The sequence below is a fragment of the Cavia porcellus genome, unplaced genomic scaffold (assembly GCF_034190915.1).
Source record: "Cavia porcellus strain 051 isolate PalLab524CR breed Dunkin Hartley unplaced genomic scaffold, mCavPor4.1 scaffold_7, whole genome shotgun sequence".
Lineage (NCBI taxonomy): Eukaryota > Metazoa > Chordata > Mammalia > Rodentia > Caviidae > Cavia > Cavia porcellus.
Window position 1 is genome coordinate 81349189 of NW_026947490.1, and position 24653 is coordinate 81373841.

At 43.7% G+C, this 24653-nt stretch overlaps 1 protein-coding gene and 1 long non-coding RNA gene across 2 annotated transcripts in view; one reads left to right on the top strand and one right to left on the bottom strand.

The window, feature by feature from the left end:
* Positions 1–11894: 11894 nt before the first annotated feature.
* Positions 11895–13404, bottom strand: LOC100731092 (acid ceramidase-like). Its single transcript, XM_003466446.2, has one exon. It carries the CDS (start codon positions 13197–13199, stop codon positions 12012–12014), a length of 1188 nt encoding a protein of 395 aa, XP_003466494.1. The 5' UTR covers positions 13200–13404; the 3' UTR covers positions 11895–12011.
* A 10439-nt stretch (positions 13405–23843) lies between these two features.
* The window catches only part of LOC106026929 (uncharacterized), a 58732-nt gene continuing 57922 nt past the window's right edge, over positions 23844–24653 (top strand). Inside the window, exon 1 of the long non-coding RNA XR_002790382.2 lies at positions 23844–23975. This is a non-coding gene — a long non-coding RNA (uncharacterized LOC106026929). The remainder of the gene's footprint in view (positions 23976–24653) is intronic.

Consider the following 24653-nt stretch of genomic DNA (forward strand, 5'->3'; position numbering starts at 1 on the left):
AAAAGGGTTTTAGATCTCCTGAGATCCCAGCATGGAGGCAATTGTCTTTTCTTGAAAGAAAAATGCTGTTACTAAGCCAACAAGTCAGGAATAATAAAAGACCCACCAGTTCCAAAACATCAAGAGCTCACACCAAAAAGGAGGTAGGAATTTCTTCCTCGTGAGGGTTCCTAGACTCTCTTCCTTCTTGGACAGGAGCATTGTTTGGACCAATAGTAGCCATCCTGACGATTATGCTTGTAGGTCTGTGTGTGACTCCATTCCTGACCCAGTTTCTGTCTAAATGAGTTAAAGCCATACATCAACAACTTCTCTTACAGGCTACTTTCTCCTATCAGCTTCTTAAACTGAGGAAAATGAGTTTTTCATGTAAAAACAAACAGTGTGTGTGTGTGTGTGTGTGTGTGTGTGTGTGTGTATGTGTGTGTGTAGGAATGTAGAGCTATTTATATGGAAAGAAAATTTTAACACTTACATTTCTAATTCTAAGCACATTTCCAACACTGTTCAAGGATGAGACCAGAGATACAGCCCGTTCCCATGGTTAGAAAGCTACAAACTTAATGAGCCTTGACACTCCAGGGCCCAATTGCAAGATAAGAGCAGCTCAGGCAGGAAGAAATGTTTCTCTTACTTCCAAGTCCCAGAGAGTTATCGCATCAAGGACACCTTTGCCTGGTCTCAGAAAATGATGGATTCTTCCACTATGTTGCACAATAATAACCTTATTTGTTTGCTGTTTACAAAAGAGTAAATTCTGCCTAGCAATCAGTGATAAAGACATATGTAACCAATTATATGGTATTGTATTATCTGGTATTTGTACTTCCTTTTGAAAGCATATATAAATGATTGGCAAAAAATCAAGTCAGGGCTGATGATTTGGAACTGAGATTTCCAACAGCCAGCTACCATAACAAAGCTGTCTTATAAAGCTGCTTGGGTTCCCTGTCTCTATTTGGTCTGGTCCTGAATTCCGTATCTCTGCCTCCCACGTAATCCAAAGGAACACTGACCCTTGGGTGTCACAAGGAACTACACATTTAAGGAAAAGTACTATAGACATCTTTGGAACGTCTCCAGGGCCCCTACTGGCACTGAAATCAAACTAACATAAATGAAGGAAACTCATCCTAAGATTCAACAGATCTCTGTTGAATCTGAGCACTGCGTCTTGAGAGAGAATGGACCCTTGGGATAGAAAGCACTTCCCTCATGCCTGCCACATATGAGTAATTACATATTTGTGCATTAAACTGTAACATCACACACAGCTTTCTAGTCTCCCTGCTGTTTGTAAGGAGCACATGGATGTGCTCCACTGTAGAGAGAAAGGGGCCACAGGGTCTTCTTATCAGAGGGCAGCTCAGTCTATGGACCCCAATACATGACTTCACTTCCTTTTTTATTTTTGATACATTGTATTTTAATACATTCAAAAATATTGTTTTGCAATGCACTGGTGATTTATTTTTCTTTGCTATAAAGAAAAGCCTAAGCTTTTTTCTTACATTTCTTTTTTTTATTTAAAGAAAAAAACAAAACAGAAAAAGGGTAGAAATAATACATAATTTCAAACAAAAGTAAGAAATCACTAGTTGATAATTACATATTGTCTTCTTAGAAATAGTTGTTCAAGTTACAAAAGTAAAGCATACAAAGTGGACATTCAAACAGTGAGACTGCAAACAGTTCTGTTCAACTATCCAACAAAAATTTAGTAATATGGTTATCAAAACTACACACTCAAACATATATGCAGTTTTATCATTTAGAGCACTTTCTTTTCTTTTTTACAATACAATTACACATTTTGGGTTTTATTACTCCTACACTTCTTATTACTTTTTACACTAGAAACACAATGTGATATTTATAAGTATGATTCTTATTTATTTTACTAATGAGGATAGCCTCAAGTTGTCTCCATTTGCCTATGAAGCCCTCAAGATTATCTTTTTCATAGCTGAGTACCATTCCATTGTATAAAAATACCACATCTTTTTCATCCACTCTGTGGTTTTGACAGGTCCAAACAGAACTTGGAACCCAGCAGTCACTGGGCAGCACAGTCTAGTGATGGCTAACACCCCCAACCCATCACTTGGCTGGATGCAGTCAGCAGTGAATATGGTGTGCTGCTTCCCCAGGTCTCAAGGCACAGTTGTAGGACCCTGCACAGGGAAAGCACTTGGAAATGAGTCCAAGGATGGATCACATCATCCAGAGGCTTCAAGCCTCTCGGCAGCACAGCCCAACTGGCATGGGCAGCAGCACAGGGCTGGTGTCCCCACACCCAGTGAACATGGATCCTGAGACAAGAGGGAGCCCAGGGCAGGTCTCCCTTGACCTGTCTCTCAGATACATGGAGCCAACAACTACAGGCCAGGAGTATTTAGGTCCAGCCACCTCTGTGAGTCCCCTGCACAATGCCTGCTCTTGGTCCTCACTGTGTGTGTGTGTGTGTGTGTGTGTGTGTGTGGGTGTGAGTGTGGAGGTCAGAGCACTGAGTGAAGTTCCTTCCGGGCAGGAGCAGGAGCTGGGAGGCTGTGGCCTGGGCTCCTGTCATACCCTCACCCATGACAGGGCTGGCAGGAGGAGAAGGGCAGTGCCCAGTGACTATACACCGCCCCAGAGCCATCTCCTATCCTCCTGGGGGAGAAAGTGTGACAGAGCTTTTTGTGCATCAGCAGCACAAGGTCATCTGGGGGAAAAGCTGCACCAACTGCGGTCAGGCAGAGCTTCATACTTCGATACATCTGCTGGGCACTGACCCGAAGAGCTGCACCCAAGACATCAGCCTGGAGCTGGCCACAGGGGCCTCTGTGCTGTGTGCCTGTAACATACACTAGGACCCACAACAACATCGGGTGCCAGCTGGGGTGTAGGGTGTGTGTGTGTGAGCCAAGGGAACTCTGTACTGTGGCCATAGGAGGACAGAGAGGACCCTTGGGGACGGATAACACCTTCCTGCAGGACTTGGTAAACAGAGGGCCAAGGTGATGCTCCTAAAGGAATCAGGGACCCATGTCTTCAACATCCACATCTGTTCATCTCAGCCTCCACCGTGGGAGGGGCAGGGTCAATGTCCACTTGGGGGTGGGTAATCAGAAAAAGGACACAGGCATGGTCATGATTTCATTCTGCCATTCAACTCAGTGTCACTTCTGGCCCAGGTGTCCTTGGGGCACCTAACAGATATCCAGGACACCTGGACTAAACATCCTTGTACAAAGGTGGCAGTGAGAGAAGCCCTTCAGCCTTACATGAGTAAGGAAGTTGGGCCTGGCTCCTTCCCGGCCATGTCAACAGAAACCTGGGGAATGATCTAAGTGACCCATGAACAGATCTAAGGTCCCAGGACAAGCCCCTGTTTCCTCCTCTCTACCAAGGAGGTCTGGGGCTCCTCCTGGACGGCTGCTCTTCCTGGGTGGAGTTACACACACCCTCTCCTCAGCTCACAAGCTGTCTGAAAATGCCAGTGTTTCTCAGGGTCCCTTTTGCAATTTAACTTTGAATGTGAGGATCCAATTCCTCCTGGGGCCTCCTGTGCCCCTTCTGGAAAGAGCCATTGTGAACAATTGAGAGTGTCATCAGGGCTTAATCCTCAAGTCTACTGAGAAGTCACAGGTGGGACACCAACTCTACGTCCCTCACTGCCCCTTCACAGAGTGGAGGAGGACAGGAGCTCTGCTGAGGTCTGCAGACAAAGGGCAGAGGAGGTGGGCCCACCCCACACCATATCTGAGCCCCAGGTGCAGGTCTCCTTGGACAGCAGCCCCAGCATCTTTGAGGCCTACTTCTGGACCCTTTGAGGACAACTCATTGTCCCCACAGGAGGGGATGGTGGGAAGGTGAGTTCTGCTTCAGTCACTATGACTCCACATTTGGGGAGGGAAGCACAACTCTCAGCCTATTAGTGGGGTGCTGGAAAAATCATGTGAAATGGGGTCTCTATGGTCAGGGTCCAGCCTGGACATGGACCTGGGGAAGACTGGCTGATTCTTACATATGATTGTGCATCCCCAATGGGAGGCTTTGCCTAATCCACACAGTCCTACACTTGTGGAAAGTGGTTCTGCTCACTGTAAAGGGGACTGCAGAGTCACACTGTGGGCTTCAGTGTGGTCACAGGCAGGAATCTCTGGTGGATGCAAAGGGCCCAGGCCCACTCACACCTCATGGAACAGTCAGCAGGTACATCAATCCACAAATACACCTGAGGACACACTCTTTGCGGGCACTTTTCCAGGCATTGATTGTGATCCAATAACCAGAGCAGAGGCAACCCCTGCCCTCTGGGGATTTCCTGCTATGTGGGGTGGGCACAGTCACCCCGGATAGCAGAGCAGGTAGTGGCACAGAGAATTGGACAACACATCCCTATAAGAGCTGAAGCCCAAGGACAGGCAGGGCAGAACAGATGCCTGTGGTCCCCTGGTCCTCAGATATTTATGGAGCAGCAGTCCAGTACCCTTGAGTGCAATCACAAAGCAGATACTAGTCTCTGGCCCCATGGAGCTGACAGTGGGGACGGCAGAGGGATAGGTGTCAGCTGCCCTGAAGAAAGCAGAGGTTGTCACACCACTGGACAAAGGGCTCCCTCTCATAAGATCACTATCAGCCACTCAGTGCTGCCTGAGCTAGGTCAGCCCCATGGGGATATGCAGAGGGTAGGGCTGGACCATGCACACACTGGACGAGAGGCACATGTGTACTTCCCCACAGGTACCCAGCAGGGAGCTTGGGAGGCAAGGCCAGGCCTCTCAATGTGCTGCTACCTACCTTTCCCAGTTCCATATCTGATGTCCTAGACACCTCGCTAGATGTGGACTTGCAGGAGGATTCCCCCGCTGAAGCTCTGGACCAAGGAAAGCACAGTGTGCCCACCAAGGCAGAGGCCAAGCATGAGGAGGCCTGGGGTATGGGGCTGTGGGCATGTGGGGAGGGGATGGGCCTTTGCACACTGAGACCCTCAGACCTCAGTGCCAGCTGCAGTATGGAGGACTTCCCAGGGGAAGCTTTGTGCACAGGGCTGTCTCTGACAGGCAGTGGGAAGGTTTTGCCCCAGGAAGGAACATGGACAGTTGCTGATCTTTTCTCCTCTTGCAGCTACAGGGCCAGCTCAAGCCCAAGCTGAAGTTCCACCCGCAGAGACCACACCAGCTCCACCTGCAGCTCCATGCCCAGCTGTGGCACCACAAGAGGAGCCAGCGCCAGGAGGCCCTCTGCCCCAGGTGCAGGGCAGGGGCTCCTGTTGGCTACACAGCAGGGCTCAGCTCCTGAGCTCCCCCTGGGGCCAGCTCCTGTCCCCACCCTTCCCCTTCCCTTGATTTACTAAGGCTCATGTGTTAGCCTATGTCTTTCCTCTCACGTTCTGGCTCTACATAAACAATAGGATTCTTTTCAAATAAAAGTTAAGCTTTCAGTTAGTTCTAAACAAGTAGCATGATGGTCTGAAGTGTATTCTCAGTGTTGTGCACTGGACACCACTGTCCAGGACAGAGCTTTCCCTTCAGTGCTGTGCCCGCTGTTAGTCTCTGACCCCTACTTGTGTTGGGTCCGCTTGATTTACCTAGTCCTCAATTTTCACTGTGGTGTAATCAGAGTTCCTTTGGCCACATAATAATGGAATGGACTGCTGAATCTAGAGGGGAAAATCCTGGGTGGATCCTATCCAGTTTCCATTCATCCATTCAGTAAGTCATACAGTTCTTTTTGCCTGACAAGAAACCTTTATTGTCAGAAAACAATGTGTGCAGTGGAATGAAAGATGAGAGAAAAGCCACAGCCACAGTCATTCCATGAGGGACAGTGACTGTCCCCTCAGCGCATCCTTCCTGTCTTCATGTCAGGGTTCAGTCAGGCCTGTGCATCTCTGCTGCCGGGTGAGGAGTGTGTCAGGCCTCAGCTCTTCTGTCCTCTCATGCAGGCACTGAGCACATGGGGACTGGATGTCAGGACCACTCAGTAAAGAGTTCAGGGCAGTGCTGAATCCTGCAGTTTCAGGAGGAATTCCTGAGGAAATGTGAGTTCCAAATGCACTGGAAAGGTGGTCAGGGTAGTGCATGCCTTAGCACTTATGAGGCTGAAGCAGGAGGCTTATTACAAGTTTGGGACCAGCTTAGGCTACAAAGTGAGCTTAAAGCCAGCCTGAGCTGCATAGCAAGACCCTGTCTCAAAAAGATCAAAAGAAAAAAAAAATCTAGCAGCAGCAGAGGAAGATCCAGCCTTTGACTTAGGTCTGAACTGCGGGGATTCAGCCCAAGCTAGGGACATGGTGCTGCATTTATTAAGAAGCTGCCTGAGCCACACAAGGAGGCCAGCTCTCTGTGAGTCGCACTGGGGCCGTGACTCCAGTTTCCAAGCAGAAAAGAGAAATAGAGGTGAGGGTGTTGCAGGCCTCACAATGGGGTGCAGCAGGAGCGGGGCACTCTGAGAGGAAACAGCCAGACTTGGCTACTAAGGAAGGCTCATAAGGAGAGCTGGTGAGTGAGGCTGAGCTGGCCCAGGGTTCCAGAAACCACAGGTGAGGCTCAAATTCACCTGGAAGACCTGAAATTGATGAAATCAGTGTGCAGGAGGAGCCAGCCTGGCTTTCCCCTCAGACCTGTGAGCCCTAGCTGCTGTCCTGAAGACCCTAGGAGGCTGGACTCTGCTAGTGTGTAGGTACACTGCTCAGCACTAGGCAGGTGGAACTTGTCCTACTCTCAGGGGATCCAGGAAGACAGGGCTTAGGAAGCACAGAGGAGGGAAGGTGAGACCTTGTCCCAGTCCACCCATCCCAGCGGGCTGTGCCTTTGGGGACACATGGCTCATCAGAGAGGCCATGAAGACCCCTCGGTGACTGGTTATCTGTGGGCCTGGGCGTCCCTGACCAGGAGTGCTATGGGAGAGGCTGTGAGCAGCAGCTTGACCCCTCCCAGCCCTCTGTGCTGAGCCCACCTTGCAGCTCTGGGCTCCGCTTGTGCTTCCAGAGGCCAGTGTGTCCCCGCACTGCACTCATCTCTCTGAGGCCTTAGGGGAGTCCCAATGGTCCCCTCCATGCCCGCCTGAAACTCCAGCACTTCTGGTTAGGATACTCTAGTTGCCTGCTTTGGCCAAGCAACAGCCATCTAGACAGACCCAAGTTCCCCTGCACACAGAATGGACTGTCCAGCCTTTCCCATGACACCCCAGACACTCCACACAGGGTCCCACCAAGGTGCCGCCTCAGGGTCACAGCAGCACTTTCTGCCCTGATCCATCTGTAAGCAGTTGTTTAACACGCTGACTGTGTCCGAGCCCCTCTTGACACTGTTCCTCTGAAGGGCAGGGCAAATTCAGTTTGCCATGCTGATTTCTTCATGGAGAGTAGATGGAGAGTGTGGTGCTTCATTTTTCAAGTTTCTATACCAGTTATTCTTAGAGGTTGTTTTAAGATAACTGCCCTCACAGACACGCCACACTCTCCATGTACTTTGTGCCAAACCTCTTCTGGCATACAGCACCATGAATCTGGGATCAGTAGGCTGCATAGTACCAAAGTTTCAGAACTCAGTATTTTTAATGGTGTTTTAGGAGGTAATCCCAGTTTTATCCTAGATGCACTGATTCATATCGTGCTTGTCAGACATATCCAGATATATGTGGTGAAATGGTGAGGCCATGATACAGGCAGCCAACCTATATGAGCAGTGGCAGAGTGGCCAGGGATGGAATTTCACATTCAAGGAACAGGTAAGGGAAGTCACAGAGCAGAATGGAGAACCTATGGAGTCACGGGTATAGAGGCATGAATTTCAAGAAAGGTACAAGGCATAATCGTTATCACATGTGTGTCGGGAACATGCAATGCATGGATATTGTCTCTCAAGAGGCACACAAAAAGTGTGGTCTTTGATCACATCATAAAGCAATCATAAAGCAAAGCCAGTTTGTTATGTCCAGATATGAAATGTTACCCAAAAGCTCATGTGTTTGAAGGCTAATTTGACCATGTTAGACCTGATTTTGTCACGGAGTTCAGCATTGATGAGTCCCCTGGGTAAATGTATTATCAGGAGGTGGGACTTTGGTGGAGGTGGGTCATTTGGTCACTGTGGTTGAGACCTAGGAGCTAGTATGCTTGTCCCTGAATCCTCCCTTCTTTCTGTACTTCTGGCTGCTATGAGGTCAGCAGCCTTCCAAGCCACCACTTCTGCCATGCGGGGTCTGCCTTAGGGTGACCATGGACTGAATCTGTGAACCCCTATAACCTGTCCACCCTTAAGCTGTGGTGTCTAATACTGTGACCCAGCCATGGGAATATAAGTAATACATGTCATCATGGGACAAATTGTTGGGCTGAAGAGTTAAGTGAGAGATTTCCTACAGAAAACATAAAGAGTACCATGTAGGAGCAAAATAGGATGGATTAGTTTCCATCAAAATTCAGAACTTTCCCTTCAAAGACATTGTTACAAGAATGAAAACATGACATAGAATGGGATAAAATACGTGCAAATTGAATTTCTGAGAACAACTTCTTTCTGTTCCATAAAAGAAATAGGAATCACAAAAATGAGAACAGTTTTAAAAATTGAAAGCACTGCCACCAGGTTTGGAAAAGATATTTCAGCATGGAACACATGCACACTTACCACAAAAAGTTTCCTTAACATCATCAGTTCTCGACTACGTGACACTGCATCTACTCTTTAGCTGAACATACCACTCTACCTTTTGAAGAGGGAAAATTAAACTGTGATCACACAGGTGTTGGCGAGGAAGTGTAGGAATCAGCACCCTTCAACCTTACAAGTAGTAGAATCACTTCCAGGAGCATTTCACAGTTTATTTTAGAGTTCAACACTGAACTCTCCTGCGCCTCTCCCCATCCAATCCATGATGTGCTCATACAGACACTTTTACAAGCTCATACAGGTCAGCTTGTTTTCAATAACTAAAAAGAAAACATCAGTGAAAAGCTGAAGGAATAAACAAACGGCAAACCAGGTGATGGGATTCTACACAGCATCCATGAACAGATTATGGATTCATCTCAAAATAACTATGCCTGGGGAAAGAAATCAGAGAAGTCACCCAGTATACTGTCCCTGCACACATTTTTAGAAAATGACAGCAACATGTGTGACAGAAGTCAGGTCTGGCCTTTCTCTGCAGGGTGGAAACTCTCTGGAGGCCATAGCACCGGGACAAACAATGACTTTCTTAAGCAATCACTTCTGCAGAGTTTAGGGAGTGAGAAAAACCACCCAGGTGACTTCTCCTTGGAAAATTCTACAAAAACTAAATTTTATAAAGAGTTATTTGCTTTGATGCAAGTAACAGCCATGACTTGACTGTCCATCACAATTTTTATGTTCAGAATTCAAGCCATTTAAGACCAGTATTCTAGTTAGGGTTAAAAAGACACAGTCACACCGACAGCTGAGTTAGTCACCCATGATAAGGAGACAGCTTCGGTTTTCCTCCTGAGACAGATACCCACTACTACTAGGTTGGTGCCACTCGGCATGATGACATTTATGTTTTTTGTTTGGAAAGGAAGTGACAATAACATGGGTGGGTCATGGCAGGACTTACTGAGGCTCATTTGTGAGCAAGGGAGAAACAATGAAAGTTGATACCAGAGAGACTCTGAAGTCATGGCCTGAGGAAAGTGTGCTCTTCAGAGCTGAGATAACCTTGCCCCTGAGTCCAGGATGGTAAAGTGGTGTTTGCTGAGCAAGAGCCCAGCGGGGAAGCGCAGACACCCATGTGGACAGGGAAGCTGGCTGCGCTACACTGCCCTAAGGAGTGACAGACTGCATAGAGGTGGGAAGAGGATGAGCTTGGTTGGCAGCGCATCCTCTGCTGGTCCTGGAGACAGACTGTTACTAGGGCATGTTTTGCTGCCTGCACTAAGTATGGCGGGACCAGTGGCATGTGAATTCAGAGTGCCAGGAATTCAAATGGGGATGGTAGCATGTGAAGGAAGGGAAGTTAACACCTGTCTCCTTCTAGGGAAGCTGAATGATGTCCAAAATTCTGATGACCCTGGGGCTATTTAGCACCAAGCTAGCCTGAGTACTAGAACTATTTGATTACCTGGAAGTCAAGTGTGGAGCCTAAAACGAAGTGAGAATTGTTATGGAAAGTATCAGTCATAGCATTCACCTAAGGAGGAGGGTACAGTGGGTGGTGTGGGTGGTGTTTCCTTTTTTTTTTTGGGTGATGGAGCTACTAACAAGGTTTCTTAGTTTCTTCTCTCTGGTGCTTAGACAAAGTACCCAACACCCAAATTTAAAGGACGAATGGTCCTTATTCATCTCACTGTTTTTTAGCAGTTTTAGTGCATAATCAGCTGGTTTCAAAGCAGGCTGGAACATGGCCGAGGACATCACAGAGGACACATAGTTCACGGCAGGCAGAAGGCAGCCAAAGCTGCAAGCAAGTGATGACATAGCAGCCCGTTTCTGTCCCCTGTATTTTATCCAGGCCTATGTGTCCTCAGGGTGGGTAGCACTCACACCTGAGGTGGGGCAGCCTTTATCCTAGCTTAGCACTGTGAATCATTCCCAGCATCATAACCTTGATCCAGCATTTCACAGCCAAGAAGCTAGCACTTCCAAGGCCCCAACTATGACCACATGAGGCTTTGGGGCACTGCTAGATTCAAGCCACAACAAGGAAATGTGATACACACACACACACACACACACACACACACAGAGTGGAGTACTATTTACACATTAAAAAAACATTCAAGTAATTTGTAGGAAAATAGAAGTACCCTTATACCATAATGCTAATGCTAAGTGAAACAAATCAGACACCAAAGTTTAATATCATGTGATTTCTTATACATTAAAATCCTAAACTACAATTACTTGAAGAGCAAAATAAAAGGTAGATGATAAGAAAGAGGAAAGTAGGCACATGGGAAGGGGATTCAGGGATCCATAGATAGAGGAGGGAGGAAAGGGGAAGAAGAGACAGAAAGGATGAAGTTGGGATATGCATCTGCACGGCTGCACAAGACGAATGTTTTCATTGTGCGCAATGTGTTATTAAAAAACAAGTCTCCCCAAATTACATCAACTTGTGATCTCCCCAAATCTGCACGCGACCCTGCTAGAGAGAGGGTGGTGATGCTCCCAAAAGAAAGCACGTTATAAGCATGAGGATGGAAGGGCCTCTGATGGACCCAAGCAAAACACACCTGTGGCACTGCAACCTTGCTCTTATGACCCTTCTTTTTACTATACCCACGAGTGTGGTAAATTTACTTAGTGTAAATGAAGCTCTTTAAAAGAAAGAGTAGGTATTGAACTTGCCCAGCTGTGTCCTATCATGATCCTTAAAGTAACTTACACAGGAAAGCGTACCATCTTACTAAGAATACTTCTTTATCCTACTGAGATTCCAAGATGATCACATTTTCTTATTTTAATGCACATGAAAATATCATGGACAGTCGAAATTCTGTGGAAGAGTTAGGCATAAACTCTAACAGGCCTCTGTGGAAATACTATTACAACAGGAGCAAAGCATGTTTTTTTAGAACAGAGCAAAGACCTAAGTCTTGGTTACGGAGCCTTCTTTCAAATAATTACCCACTGGCTATGTCCCTAGTTTTGTTGAAATAGAATTTTAAGTACAGGAAGAAATCTGGCCTGATGTAAGACTCTTGCTAATTTAAGAACCATTAAATGTAATTCACTGTTTTCTAGTGTCCTTGAGTATGTTTGTTTTAAAAGTTAGTCTAGAAAAGGCCACTTAGAAAAGGATAATATGAAGTTACTTGGGCGGGAAATATTTGAATGAAAGTGTTCGTGGTTGCCTTTTCATGAAGGTTTGAGGTTTTTCTTTTTAGTTTAGCTTTAGGAATAATATTTATTTTTTAAAAGTTAGTATGTGTGTTACAGAAAGCAAAAACACAACAGTTATAGTCTTTGGCCTTTGGAAGGAATTTAGGTAGCTTAGCTGGTCAGCCATGATGGATATCACTTTTCATGTCTCAGCATAATCTCTAGCCCGATACATGCTTACCAGCCCATACAAGGGTGTGGGCAATTCCGGAGGTAAGTTTCATATCGATTGTTTGTAACATCAATCAAGGTTGTGAACACAGTCAGCTTGTTGAGAATGGGTTTTGTTGATAGAACGTCATATAAGCTTGCAAATGACAGCCTCTCTTGGGTTGTGTGTTTTAGACACACCTCTGCAGGTGTTCTGCGATGATCATGCAATAGCGGGGTTCTCCATCGATCATAATTTGTTTGCACCAAAAACCATCTACCCTGTTTAGGACTGAGTTCATATACATCCAAAGAGTCTTTTCTGTCTCGTGTAATCACACATCCTTCTCCAGACTTGCTACCGCCCAGAATAAAGTACACTGGGACCAATAACTTGGTTTTCATCAGTATTTTCTGGGCTTCTTCATAGCTTATACCATTTTCCAGCACTGATCTAATGATAAATCCTATCCACGCAGCATCTTTCTTTCCTAAAATCCACTCAAGAATACCCAGATAGCCACCATGTAGGCTGAAACGTTGGTTTAGTGTGAGACTAAATAGTCTTGGTTTGAAACCCGTTAGGGTGCCTACATAGCCAGCAAAGCTTGTAGCCTTAAAGACAGTTTTATTGTTCCTTTGGAAGTCCAAATTCACTGTTAAAAGTTTTAGTTGCTCAGTTATTATTGACTTACTATTATTTTTGTTCTGCTTGAGAAATATTCCAAAATCCAAGTTTCTAACATGTAGTAGATGACCGTTCTTGTCTTCGGTTATTATTGAGGTACACATAGTAAACAATTCATAAAAAATATTGAATAAAATGATCTCTCCTAAAGGTATGTTAGTAACAGTTGCAATTCCCTTCATTTCCTCTTCATAAGGACTAGGAAATCTGCCAAGTAGTTTAGGCAACTTGTGATCCACCATCTGCATAACTTTTCCACTCGGTACAAGTGTATTTACTATATTCTTCATGGACTTCACTATGATCTTTAGCACTGGTCGCTTATCAGCCATTAATTCATGCCATCTATTATAGGGTGGTAAATCAAGATTTATGACATACCATGTAACCGGTCCTTTGTAGGTTGGTCCGGAAGGAGGATATGTTGATTTTCTGCAGTTTTCCGCCCACAGTGACGCATGGCGTGCCCCAGTGCAGGAGATGGTCATGGCCAGGAGGACAACGATGAGGTGACATGGGCCTAGCATCCTCCCAGCCAACACAGTTGCTAAGAACTTCCTCAGAGTCAGTGGGAGGCCTCACCTGGGCAGGGAAGAGGCAACACCGCTGGCCAAGGTTTGAGTTTCCTGTTGAGTTTTGTCATACACTGAAATTCTCAGTGAGAAGGTGGTTGGCTTTGTTTAGAGACTGTGGTTATTGGTCTAGAGAGGTGAAGATCTCACTCATATAGAATCTTTGGCTGCTTCTGGAATGTTTTCATCTGGCAATTCTAGGCGACACTGTTGCATTATTAAGTAACTAGAGTTTGGTCTCTTCTAGTCAGTTGGGAAGATATCCAAACAAACCAGATTCTACCTTCTGTGGCCCTTCTTTGTGTTGCCTGTTGGCCATATCACCTCTCTTGGTACACTATTTTCATCTGTGATAGGGTCCCCTGGCGGAAAGAAAATAAGGAGTTGTTCTAGAATGAACCACGCAGTCTAGCAGCCTTGGCATTCATTAGGCTAGGTTTCTAAGTATAGAAATCCTCGGATAAATGTGAAAGGACTTGATTAACATGGGTATCAATTCCCTAAAATTTAGGAACCTTGTTCAGCCTATTGTGTATGCAATAGTTTCAATTTGTTTTGGAAAATCTCTGGGAAACAAGTAGTATTTTAAAATTATATATTATTTGTCATAAAAGTAAAAATTTGTTAGTATTAAAAACTTCAGACCATGCCAGAATGTATATTGTCCCATACCAAAATTTTCCCATACTAAAATAATTTCTACTAGTGTTGTAAACAAGGTAAAGATGTCTAGTAACACTGCAGTTTGTTAAGCTTATTGCAGGTACTAGATAATTCAATTAGATAAAAGCAATGTGATACATAAAATTGGGGCTATCAGATGATTGGCTAATTGAAAAAGTTGGTAAAACTTTTATTTAAAAAGATGAATTTAATGTGAGACACAGATAATTATAATGCTATTTAAACTGCCCCAGAACATAGTAAAATAAGTAACTATCCAAATTATTTTATATGACTCCAACATAACATTGAAAACTATATAGAACAATAATTTCACAAGCAACCACAGACTAATTTTACCTACAAATGTCAGTACAATAAGCCAGCATAATACATTAATAACCAGAGTTTAGCAGCACATTAAAGAATAGCATTAACAATTAGGGTTTATTCCAGAAATACAAAGAGTATTCAAGATTGAGAAATTTATTATTATGAAAGGAGAAAATTAATATTATCTTCCCACAAGGTACTAAGAAGGCCTTTGATAAAATCTAATACCTATATTTCTGGTGAAGATTCAATCAATTAGCGATAGATAGATACTTTTATAATATGAGTAAACATATTTATCTCATCCTAAAATCCCACAATAAGCATACAAGAGAAGCATATAATTTACACTACTGTTGTAAAAAAGGTAAAGATGTCTAGTAACACTACAGTTAGTTAAGCTTATTGCAGGTACTAGACAATTCAACTAGATAAAAGCAATAAGACACATAAAAAAACATTGATATGGCCCGAGATTTAGCTCAGTGGTTTACACGCTTGCCTGGTAAGCACAAAGATATAGGTTTGATCCCCAGTACAAAAAAAAAACCAAAACAAAATAAAAAATTAACATGATATAGCTGAGAAACTTTAAAAAGTAATCTGAAAAATTATGTCCAACAATATGGAAACTAATTTGGTGTGGTAAAAAATAGACATAAGTAAATAGTCTTTAAAAAATAAAAACAGCAGCCAACTAAAAGATGTGATGGAAGACCCTGCTTATACCATAACTGGAAAGGTAGACTGAATTCAAAAGATATACAAGTTCTAAAGAAAGCAAATGTAGATAAATGGAAAGGTAGGTTCTGCTCTTGAGTAGAGAGGTTCAATATCAACCATTTCATTTGTCTTACTATTAAATGCAAGCTCAATAAAAATCCTATAAAACAAATTTTTGAGACTAATTAAGAAGCAAGTTAATGTGAAAAATAAATGAGCAGAAAAAACTGGAAAAATTTTGAAAATTAAGAGGTGAGAAACAATATGGTATTAAAATGTGAAGGAATAGCAGTTTACACAGTGCAGGACTAACCTATTCCAGGTGAGTCAATGCTATGCAGTATAAAGTCCAAAAAGTGATTACATGGCATAGTACTTGACATTTACTATTGTTTCAATATCCCATAAAGATTTCTTTCAAATGGGTTATTTAGCTAATATATTGAAGCAATTTTCATGAGTCTCTAGAATTAAGTTAAATCTATATGTTATACTTACATCAAAAATCAGTTTCAGATGGATCAAAGACTTAAATATAAGGATTAAAGAGAAGTAGATAAAAAAAGCATGGCGATATTTTCATTGGGATGGAGAAGAAATTTCTAAGAGTGAAAGAAAACTCAGAAGTGTTAGAAAAGTTCAATAAATTGAGCCATATAAAAATAAAAAAAATTCATTATGACAACAATCCACATAAGGAAATAAAAATTGAAACAACTGAGGGAAAAATGTGCACAGTTCTTATCATTAAGTTTTTATTTTCTTGTTACATAAAATGTTGCTACAAAACAATAAGAAAAGGATCACCCAACAACAACCAAAAAAGACATCAACTAGAAAAAGAAGACACAAAAGGCTTTTTGGTGAGCATGAAAAGCCATTCAATTTCACAGACAGAAAGTGAAAAAAACTATAAACAAATGTCTTGGCTGCTTTTCTCATTGCTAAGACAAAATAAGTCACGTAAGTTAAAAGATAAAGGTTATATTTTGTCTCACAATTTGTCAAGATTTCAGCCCACAGTTGGCTGGTTCCAAGGTAGGGTGGCACGGCAGAGGGGCATCTCAGAGGAGAAACAGTCCTTGGCAGAGGGTATAGCAAACAGCGAAGCAGCGGCAACAAGCCTCCCTTTCTCTTTCATCCCCTCCAGGCAATAATCTTTGGATGATGTCACCCACACCCAGCGTGGGCCTTCCCATTATCCACATCCTGAACTGTGCTAAGCTGATCAGTGGACAAAGCACCACATACTCTTGAATGACAACATCACACAACCTGGATCCATCCAGCTCCAAAATGCTTTGCCCATGAATGAATGTGTGAGGCTTCGGGGGTCATCTAGATACACTTCATAACAACAGGTATCATTTTATATGTCAGTATACAGATTTCAAAAGTTTGCTAACCTACTGTGGGAGTGAAAGTGAGGGGAAAATAAACACTATTCCACATCCTGCACAGAGTGTAAACTGGCACTGTGACTAGAAAGGGCACCTTGGCACCATCTAGCAAAATTATACATATGATCATACTGTCGCCCAGCAATGCATTTCTAGGAATTTGGCCAACAACTAGCTCTCAACTACGCAAATGGCATGTATTTTTATGGCAAAGTTATTCATGATAGCATTATTTGTAATCATGAAAGTTCAGAAACTAAATATTTAGCAATAGAAGTTTGGGAAATGAATTGTGGGACATTTGTATGTTGCAAAAATACCAAGCAACTATTTATATAAAAAACCATATTTATTCAGGGTATTCTGTCAGAAAATGGCAAGTTTTAGAATCATTACAGTGATAAGAAAGAAGCAAAATAATATATTTACTTTTTGCTTGTTTATGAATAGAATATTTTGGAATGGGCGTCCACAACAAAGTACCATTTGCTAAGACAGTGTTCATTAAATAGTCCGGCTTGGTCTTGAACTTGCTAGGCAGCTCAGGATGAGCTCAGACTTCTGAGTGACCAACCACCAGTCACTGTCCTGTGCTTTCCCTGTCAGCCAATGCAATGACTATAACCTTATTTTTTTTTTAATATTTAGAAACTCATATCCCTCAGAAGGCATGCTGGACTGCATTATTTTGGACAGCTGAAGTTATGTTTATTTGCTGGGTGGCTATCTAAATTTTGCCTCTAATAAACTCTTGTCATATTTGGTATGCCTTAACTTGCCTTTTAGGTTCACAGTACACACACACATACACACACACACACAAACACACACACACACACACACACCTGCATACAGGACACACAACCACATATAGTGGAATAGCTGGGAGCAGTTACCTGAACGTCACAGTATTTGCTAGGTTGAAAACTGGGCCTCAACTTACCTTTCTTCTGTTTGAAGATTCTTTCCAATGTGCTACCATTATTCTATCATCTCTCTGAACATGTTTACTGTTTTTATGACTTCAGGGTGTCTAAGCATTTTTTTTTCCTGGTACTGGGGATTAAATTCAGGCCTATTGCAGACCTGTTAATTTTATTTTTGAGACAGGCAACTTGCTAAGCTGCTAAGTTAGCAGGCTCAACGGCTGGGCTCAAACTTGGGATTCTCCGCCCCAGCCTCACACAGTTCTGGGATAGAGGTGCGGTATTCTAGTTTTAATGCTTGAAATGAATCCTCTAGATTTGAGGCATGGAGGCCTTATGGATGAGTAATGACGCTTTCTCAGACACTACTTTACCTATGCACAATACGACATCCTGTATGGAGTCACTCACTTCTATCTTACAAATTGTGAAAGACTTGGAAACTGTCCCATCTAAAATTATTGCTTTACGAGTCTGCTTAAATCTGAAAGAAAACTTGGAAAAAATCCCATTTATGTGTATCTTTTAGGCAAAAAGAAAATAATTTTTGGGGGGGTATTCTCACATACTCAACAATAAATAGTAACTTCTGGGAAAAAATGCACAAATAAGATTCCTATTTACAGGTTAGATTCCAAGGGAAGGCTCCTGCAAGAATGGGACAAGAAAGGCCGGCCATTTAGCTCAGTGGCTTAAGTGCCAGCCAGGCAAGCATGAGGTCGTGGTAAATTTGGATAAAAAAGAAAGCTCTTAGGATCTCAGTCTCATTATCAGTAAACGGAGTGGTCTGCATTAGTCGTGTGTCCTCAGATTTCTTTCCTTTAGGACTCTGCTTTGGCTAAGATTTGCCAAATATTTCATTCATTTGCATGTCATGGCTAATCTGAGGTGCATAGATGGGGCAGCGATAGTCATTTTTCTTACTTGTCAGATGAGGAAGCTGAGACTCAAAACAGTTGAGTCAAGTTCTCAGGACCATCTGCTGTCTTCTCCTGCTTGTGCTGCTAGAAAAAAGTATCCCGGACGGGTAATTCATACACGGTAGAAATTCACTTCCCCAGTTTTAAGGGCCAGAGCGTCAAAGTTCAAGGCCCTGACTAACGGGGGCCCAGGAGCTCTGCTCCCAAGATGGCCTGGGTTTGTGCAACACCAGGAGGAATGGATGCTGTGTCCTCCCATGGCAGAAAGCAGAAGGGCAAAAATGACTGAACACTGTGTGAAGCCTCTATTTTTTTTTTAAATGAGGGCTTCAGTGTAATACAGAAAGTAGGAATTCTTATAATCTAGTCACCTCTAAAGAGCTTACACCTCCGAATACTCCCAAGAATGGCCTTTACGTTTCAACAAGTGAAAGAGGGGATGTGGATTAGACCACAGCACCAGTCCGGGTCAATTAACCCCGAGCTCTGCAACTTTTCCACTGCACGGTACTCATCTCCTTATTTCTGGAGCAGCTGTTACAGCATATGACACTAGGAGCTGAGCATGCAAAACGCAGACGCTCCTGCCCTCTGGGGCTGGCAGTTGCTGTGAAAGGTGAGTCAAGAGCTGCAGGGTCAGCCCCCTGCTGGAGAGAGAAATAACTGCAAGAGGAAAGGGAATTTGGGGGCATCTATCACAACCAGCTTCCACGCAGCGCAAGTGTATCACAGACACTGTTAGGAAGGATAAATTGGTGGTTGGGAGATAGGGTTTGATCTCCAGCAAAGAAACGAAACCAAACCAAATAACCAAAGAAAAACCCCATTGGATCACTGGTTTTTGTTTGTCGTTGTTTGGTGTTTTCAATCAGGTTCCCTCTGTATAGTACAAATCCATCTTGTGCTCTCTGGGTAGCCCATGTTGCTTTCAAACTCTTGATCCTTCTGCCTTAGCTTCCTGAGGCAAACTGACCAATCTTTAAGAACCCGATGATCCAAGAATTGGCAAAGGTGTGGGAGAAATTACATCTTTTGTACCCTCTTGATTGGAAGATGAATTGGTATTGGAGAGCAGTTTGGCAATGTTTAATAAAATTAGAGGGGCCGGGGGTTTAGCTCAGCGGCACAAGCGCTGCCTGGCAAGTGCAAGGTCGTAAGTTCAATCCCTGTAATAAATAAATAAATAAATTGAAATCAGAGTTCACACTTTACCAAAAAACCATAGCAGTATTGCTGTAGTAAAATTTTGGCTATAATTTTTACATTAATAACAAAGGTTAAACAAATTGTACATTGGAACAATGGAATATCATATAGCAATAAACAGGAAAGAAGTAGAGCTAAAAATATCAATATGGACAAATTTCACAAATGCAAAAGGAACTCCACAATACATGCACGTACCTAGGTTTCATCACACACACCTTGCATATTTTTTGTTAGATTATCCCTAGGCCTTTACATTTTTATACTTTCAAAAATGGTATTTTTTAAACATTCAACTTCTAATTGTTTTTTGCTGGTATGTAGAAATACATCCAGCAGTTTTATAGTAATTTTGCATGTTGCAGCTTTGCTAAGAGCACTTATTACAACATGGATTTTGTGGGTAGACGCCCTCTGGTGTTCCACCTGTGAACAAAGACTGGTTGACTTTTTTTTTTTTTTTTTAATGTGTATGCCTTTCCCCACTTTTTTCTTGTCTCTATCTTGGTTTGAACCTCTTCCCACACAAAGCAGAATAGTGCAGAACAAGGCAGGACGGTGGCTGCCCTGGCTCCTTCCTGATCCCAGGGCAGAAGCACATGGTCTTTCACATTCAGCAGTGTCATAGGCTCTGGGATTTTTTGCACGTGCCCTTTATCACATGGGGAAAACTCTCCCCTGTCCCTAGCTTGGGTGTTTTTTATTTTGAAAGTGTGTTGAATTTTGCCAAATGCTGTTTTTTGTAGTAATGAAATGATCATTGCTATTTCATATGATGGTTACTTTTCATATGTTATTTTCAAATGTTGAACAATTTTTGCATTTTTGGAGTAAGTTTCACTTGATCAAGGTGTATTGCCCCTTTTCTGTAAAGATATACTCACACTGCTAAAACTTTAGGAGTAGTTGTGTCTATATTCTTGAGGAATATTGGCTAGCGAACTTTTAAAAAATAATGTCTTTGCCTGGCTTTGGTTGCAGGATAATGCTATACCATACAGTGAGCTGGGAGGTGTTTCCTCCACTTTAAGTTCTTTGAACGGTTTGTGTAGACTTAGTATTATTTCTACCTTAAAGATTTGTCTCTGAGGTCTCTTTACAGGGAAGTTCCCAGCTACACATTCAATTCCTCTCATAGATACAAGGTTATTCTGAGTATCTTTTACTCAAGGAATGTGTCCATTTTATCTGTGTTGTGGCATTTCTATCTAGCATAATTAGAATAGTGGTTGAAAAACCAATTTTTCCCACCTCCTTTCCAAGGAATTTTCCTTTTGGTGCTTTGAAGCTACTGTATACAGCATGTTGACTGCTTCCTATGGGCCTCATCTTACCTCCTAGGATCCTACTCATCATCCCCTCAAAGCCATCCTTACCACCTGTATCTCCCCAGGGGTCTCACCCAAAGACTCTGGCTTTCTCAAGTCCGTTAGCTGACAGAAATCTATTTTTAAAGCATGCACTCCAATGCTTATTACTTAACAGACAAATCCTCCCAGTATCATTTGCTTTTCCAAAGGAACTGTCTAGAGTGGATTATGCATAACAAAAATAATTAAATCTTGAATGATACTATTATTTTAGGATCTGTGACTTCAGGTAAGAAAACCCATCTGAGAACTAAGCTTTTCTCTGTTTTTCAAATCCTAGTCAACTTTAAGTTCTTACTATTCTAGCAGGGGGGTTCCCATTCTCTTTCAGTTCAAGTAAAATCTCTGACTCAGTCTTGTAAGATCTACCACTGCTAGGGTTCTCAGAATCCACTTTTTTTTGAGATTGTATCTCACTGTGTAGTGCAGGCAGTCCTTGAACTTGCTTATGTGTCCAGGCTGGCCTTGAGTTTGCTTCAGTGTTTCTGCCTCAGCCTCCTCAGTGCTGGTATTACAAGCATGCACCACCATGCTTTTTTTGGGATTTCTCTGGGAAAGTGATGTGTGTGCTCAGATTTTATGGATGAGGTGAAATGCAGATGAAGGAGCAGTATGCTTTCTCACTGCTGACCAGTGCAGGTTACCCCCAGCCTGAGTTGCTTCTGTACCAAATTGTGGGTTACTTCAAAGTGGGACTCAGGATGATCTAGTCGGCTTATTAAAAATCAGATTTATGGATACAATCCACGCCAGGCAGTTTGAATCTTCAGGAAAGGAATAGAAATAAATGTGCATTTAAAATCAAGTCCTGCAATACTCTTTTTCTTTTTTGAGACAGAGTTTTGCTATAAAGTTCAGGCTGACTTTGAATTCACAGTGTAGCCTAGGTTGGCCTCCAACTCACACAATCCTCCTGCCTCGGTCTCCACAGTTCTGGGATTGTGAGCATACACTGCCACGCCTGGCCTTAAGCAAGGCAGTTTGAGAGCCACGGTTGAAAGGTGCGTGATCTTGACCCAAGACAGATCCAGGGCCTCTACAATCCTACCCCATCAGTTGACTGATCTTTGTCAAGGGTCACAGCAGTAGCAAAGAGGAAGAGTTGGGCATGCTTGGGACTGCAGCTAGGCCACTGGCTGCTGGGCTGGAGACCCCTATTGGGAAAGCCAAGCTAAGCATCAGAGTGGGGACAAAGGAAGCTCAAAGGCAGCCCAGCTCTTCCAGGCACTGGTGGGCAGAGTACCTGGGGTGCTGGCAGGTTCAGCTTGTGGCACAACATGGGGTCCCAGAGTGGAGCTGACTTGTGACCCAGTGGTGCCTGCAGCAGGACAGGTGGGAGGGAGAGACAGGGCAGAGGACACTATCACTGCCACACAGGGGAAGAAGCGCTGATTCTGGGCCTCTAATCCATCCAGTTGACCCTCTTTCCCCGATGATTATAGTTCCTTTTCCATCCCAGTGGGGTCACCCTCTGTGCCCGGTAGGGATCTCTTGGAAGAACATTTAGAGTTGTTAATAAAAACCTAAGATTGTGCAGTAGGTTGGTAGAGTCAATGACCTGTGACCCCTGCATAGTGGACATTAGGCTTCAACCAAGTAGTGGACCTTTAGTTACCCTCTTTTTGTTTGTTAAATTGATTTTTGAAAAAAATTAAACATGTATGTTTATTTGTACATTCATTTAAAATTAAATGTTCCTCTTTGACCCAGGATGTCTTGGGAAGAGAGACAGTTGAGCAAGGTGCCACACACCCTGATGACCAGAAATTTGGAATTGAGGGGCTGGGGATTGAGCTCAGCAGCATAAGTACCTGCCTTGCAAGCAGGTGGTCGTGAGTTCGATCCCCGGTACCGATAAAAAAAAAAAAAAAAAAAGAAATTTGGAGTTGAGTGGGAATCCTGGCCTGCCACTTACTTCTGATGTGGCTGTAAGACTGCTTGGTGTCTCTAGCTCCTACCTATGAAGTGGGAACTGTAGTAGTAATTATTGCTCTCTCCCTCCTGTGCTTAGTAAGGTGCTGATGGGCTGTTCTTCAGTGCCTGTATGAGGGTTGGTTATGCTTCCCAGTGTGTGCACAAAGGAGGCGTTGGAGCAGAAGGAGGAAGCCCGAAGGCCCAGCTGTCCCTGCTTCTTCCTGAGACCTGGCACATTGGCGTGCTGTTCTTGATTCTGCCACCAGCCCTTGGAGCATATTGTCTCTTTTGGGAGGGGGATGGGACAGGTCTTGCTAGGTAGTTAAGGCTGGGCTGGATTTGAACTTGTGGCAGCCCTTTTGCCTCAGCCTCCTATAGGTGTACACTGCCATGCCTGGAAACATATTCCTTCCTTTAATCCTCACTGTAGCTTGGAACACACTTGTTTTAGGCTTTAGAAAGGAGAGCTTCTGCCTACATTGTGGTTCCAGTCATGTCAGAGCAGAACTGGAGGACCTTGGGATGACCACTGGCCTCTGCAGCCCACCTTCTTTCCCACGATGGTGTTTCAGCACAATGAGGTGACAGCCGGGAGCTCTGTCCCACTGGAGGCAGAACAGCACAGAGATTAACAGATCCGCTAGAAAGTAGGGTGTCTGTGTTCTAGTCTGACTCTATCATATATTAACTATATGATCTTGAACATTTTTAATGAGCACTACCTCACCTGTAAAGCGGGAGTAATGACTGGTCAAGAATGTACACTGGTAGAAATGTGTAGAATGAAGAAGTCACACATAGCTTCTCATCCTCACAGTGACTCTATTCAGTAGATGGTACTCTATCATGTATCTTATTGGATTTTAATATGTGTGACAGTATAAAATTTTTATGGAAAATGATACAGTAGTCATTAGTAGTAGTAGTCATATAGTAGTCATTGTTCGGTACTAATAATACCTTATTTTCACCATGTGCTTAAGAGATTAATGGTATTCCTACTAGTTGGTGTTTGGACAATAAGCCCTATCAAAGCGATGCCCTCGTTGGAAGTTTGTCCCTCCCCAGTCGCCGTCCAGGGCAGCATCTCTTGGGGTCATCTGGGGGTCACGTAGAGCGTGGGGCGGAAGAGGCGGCACTCAACGCGTGGGCGTGTTCTCTGTTCCTAGGCAGCAGCTCCGTTGTCACCACTCAAGCTCAGAAACAGAACAGGTGAATGGATTTGGCGGTATCCCTCAGCTGGCTATAGTAACCTAAGGAGAAGTCTTACCAATCGGTATGTTACCACTCAGACCCCGTGATCAGTGTTCCCCGTGAGACCGCTGGTGGGGAAGCAGCTGGCGGGAGGGAAAAGCGTAACAACCCTGCCTGCAACAGAAGGCCAGGGCCCAGGGTGCAGCGCAGCCGCTCAGCACCTTCTTTTCTCTAGTCTGGTTAGTCCGTATTATAACTTAAATTTATTTTAATTGATACATAAGTACAACATTGAATGCAGTTATGGGGTGCAGTATATTTATGGCTTATAAGTTTGAGACAGAGGTTATCATGTGGGACCATTTCATCCTTTTCCAGGGAAACCTAGTGCAAGTGTGCGTGGAAAGCCCTGCTGCCTCTAAGGTCTTACCAGGCCTTTGTGTGTGTTTGTGGGGTGGGGGCTGCCGACTTCATCCATATGAGGAGAGGAAAGCAGACTCCCGGCTTCTCTGTGTGGGGCACTCCAGGGGGTGAGACTGTTTTCTTATAGACCCCAAAGCCTCATGTAGATAATTCCCTCCAAGTGGAAATACGGGCTACTTGAGAGAATGCAAAAGAAGGGAACATTTGCTGAATCGACGAGCCTGGGCCAGCCATGGCAGTGATAGTGTCCATGAAGCCACAGAAAGACAGTGCTGGCAAGCGTGTGTGTGCAATGACATCCCAGTGCTCCTCAGCTTCTTCATCCTGTTCAGCCCTC

Coding starts and splice junctions, on each gene's coding strand:
- LOC100731092 (XM_003466446.2), bottom strand. CDS start 13,199: ATGCTAGGCCCATGTCACCTCATCGTTGTCCTCCTGGCCATGACCATC.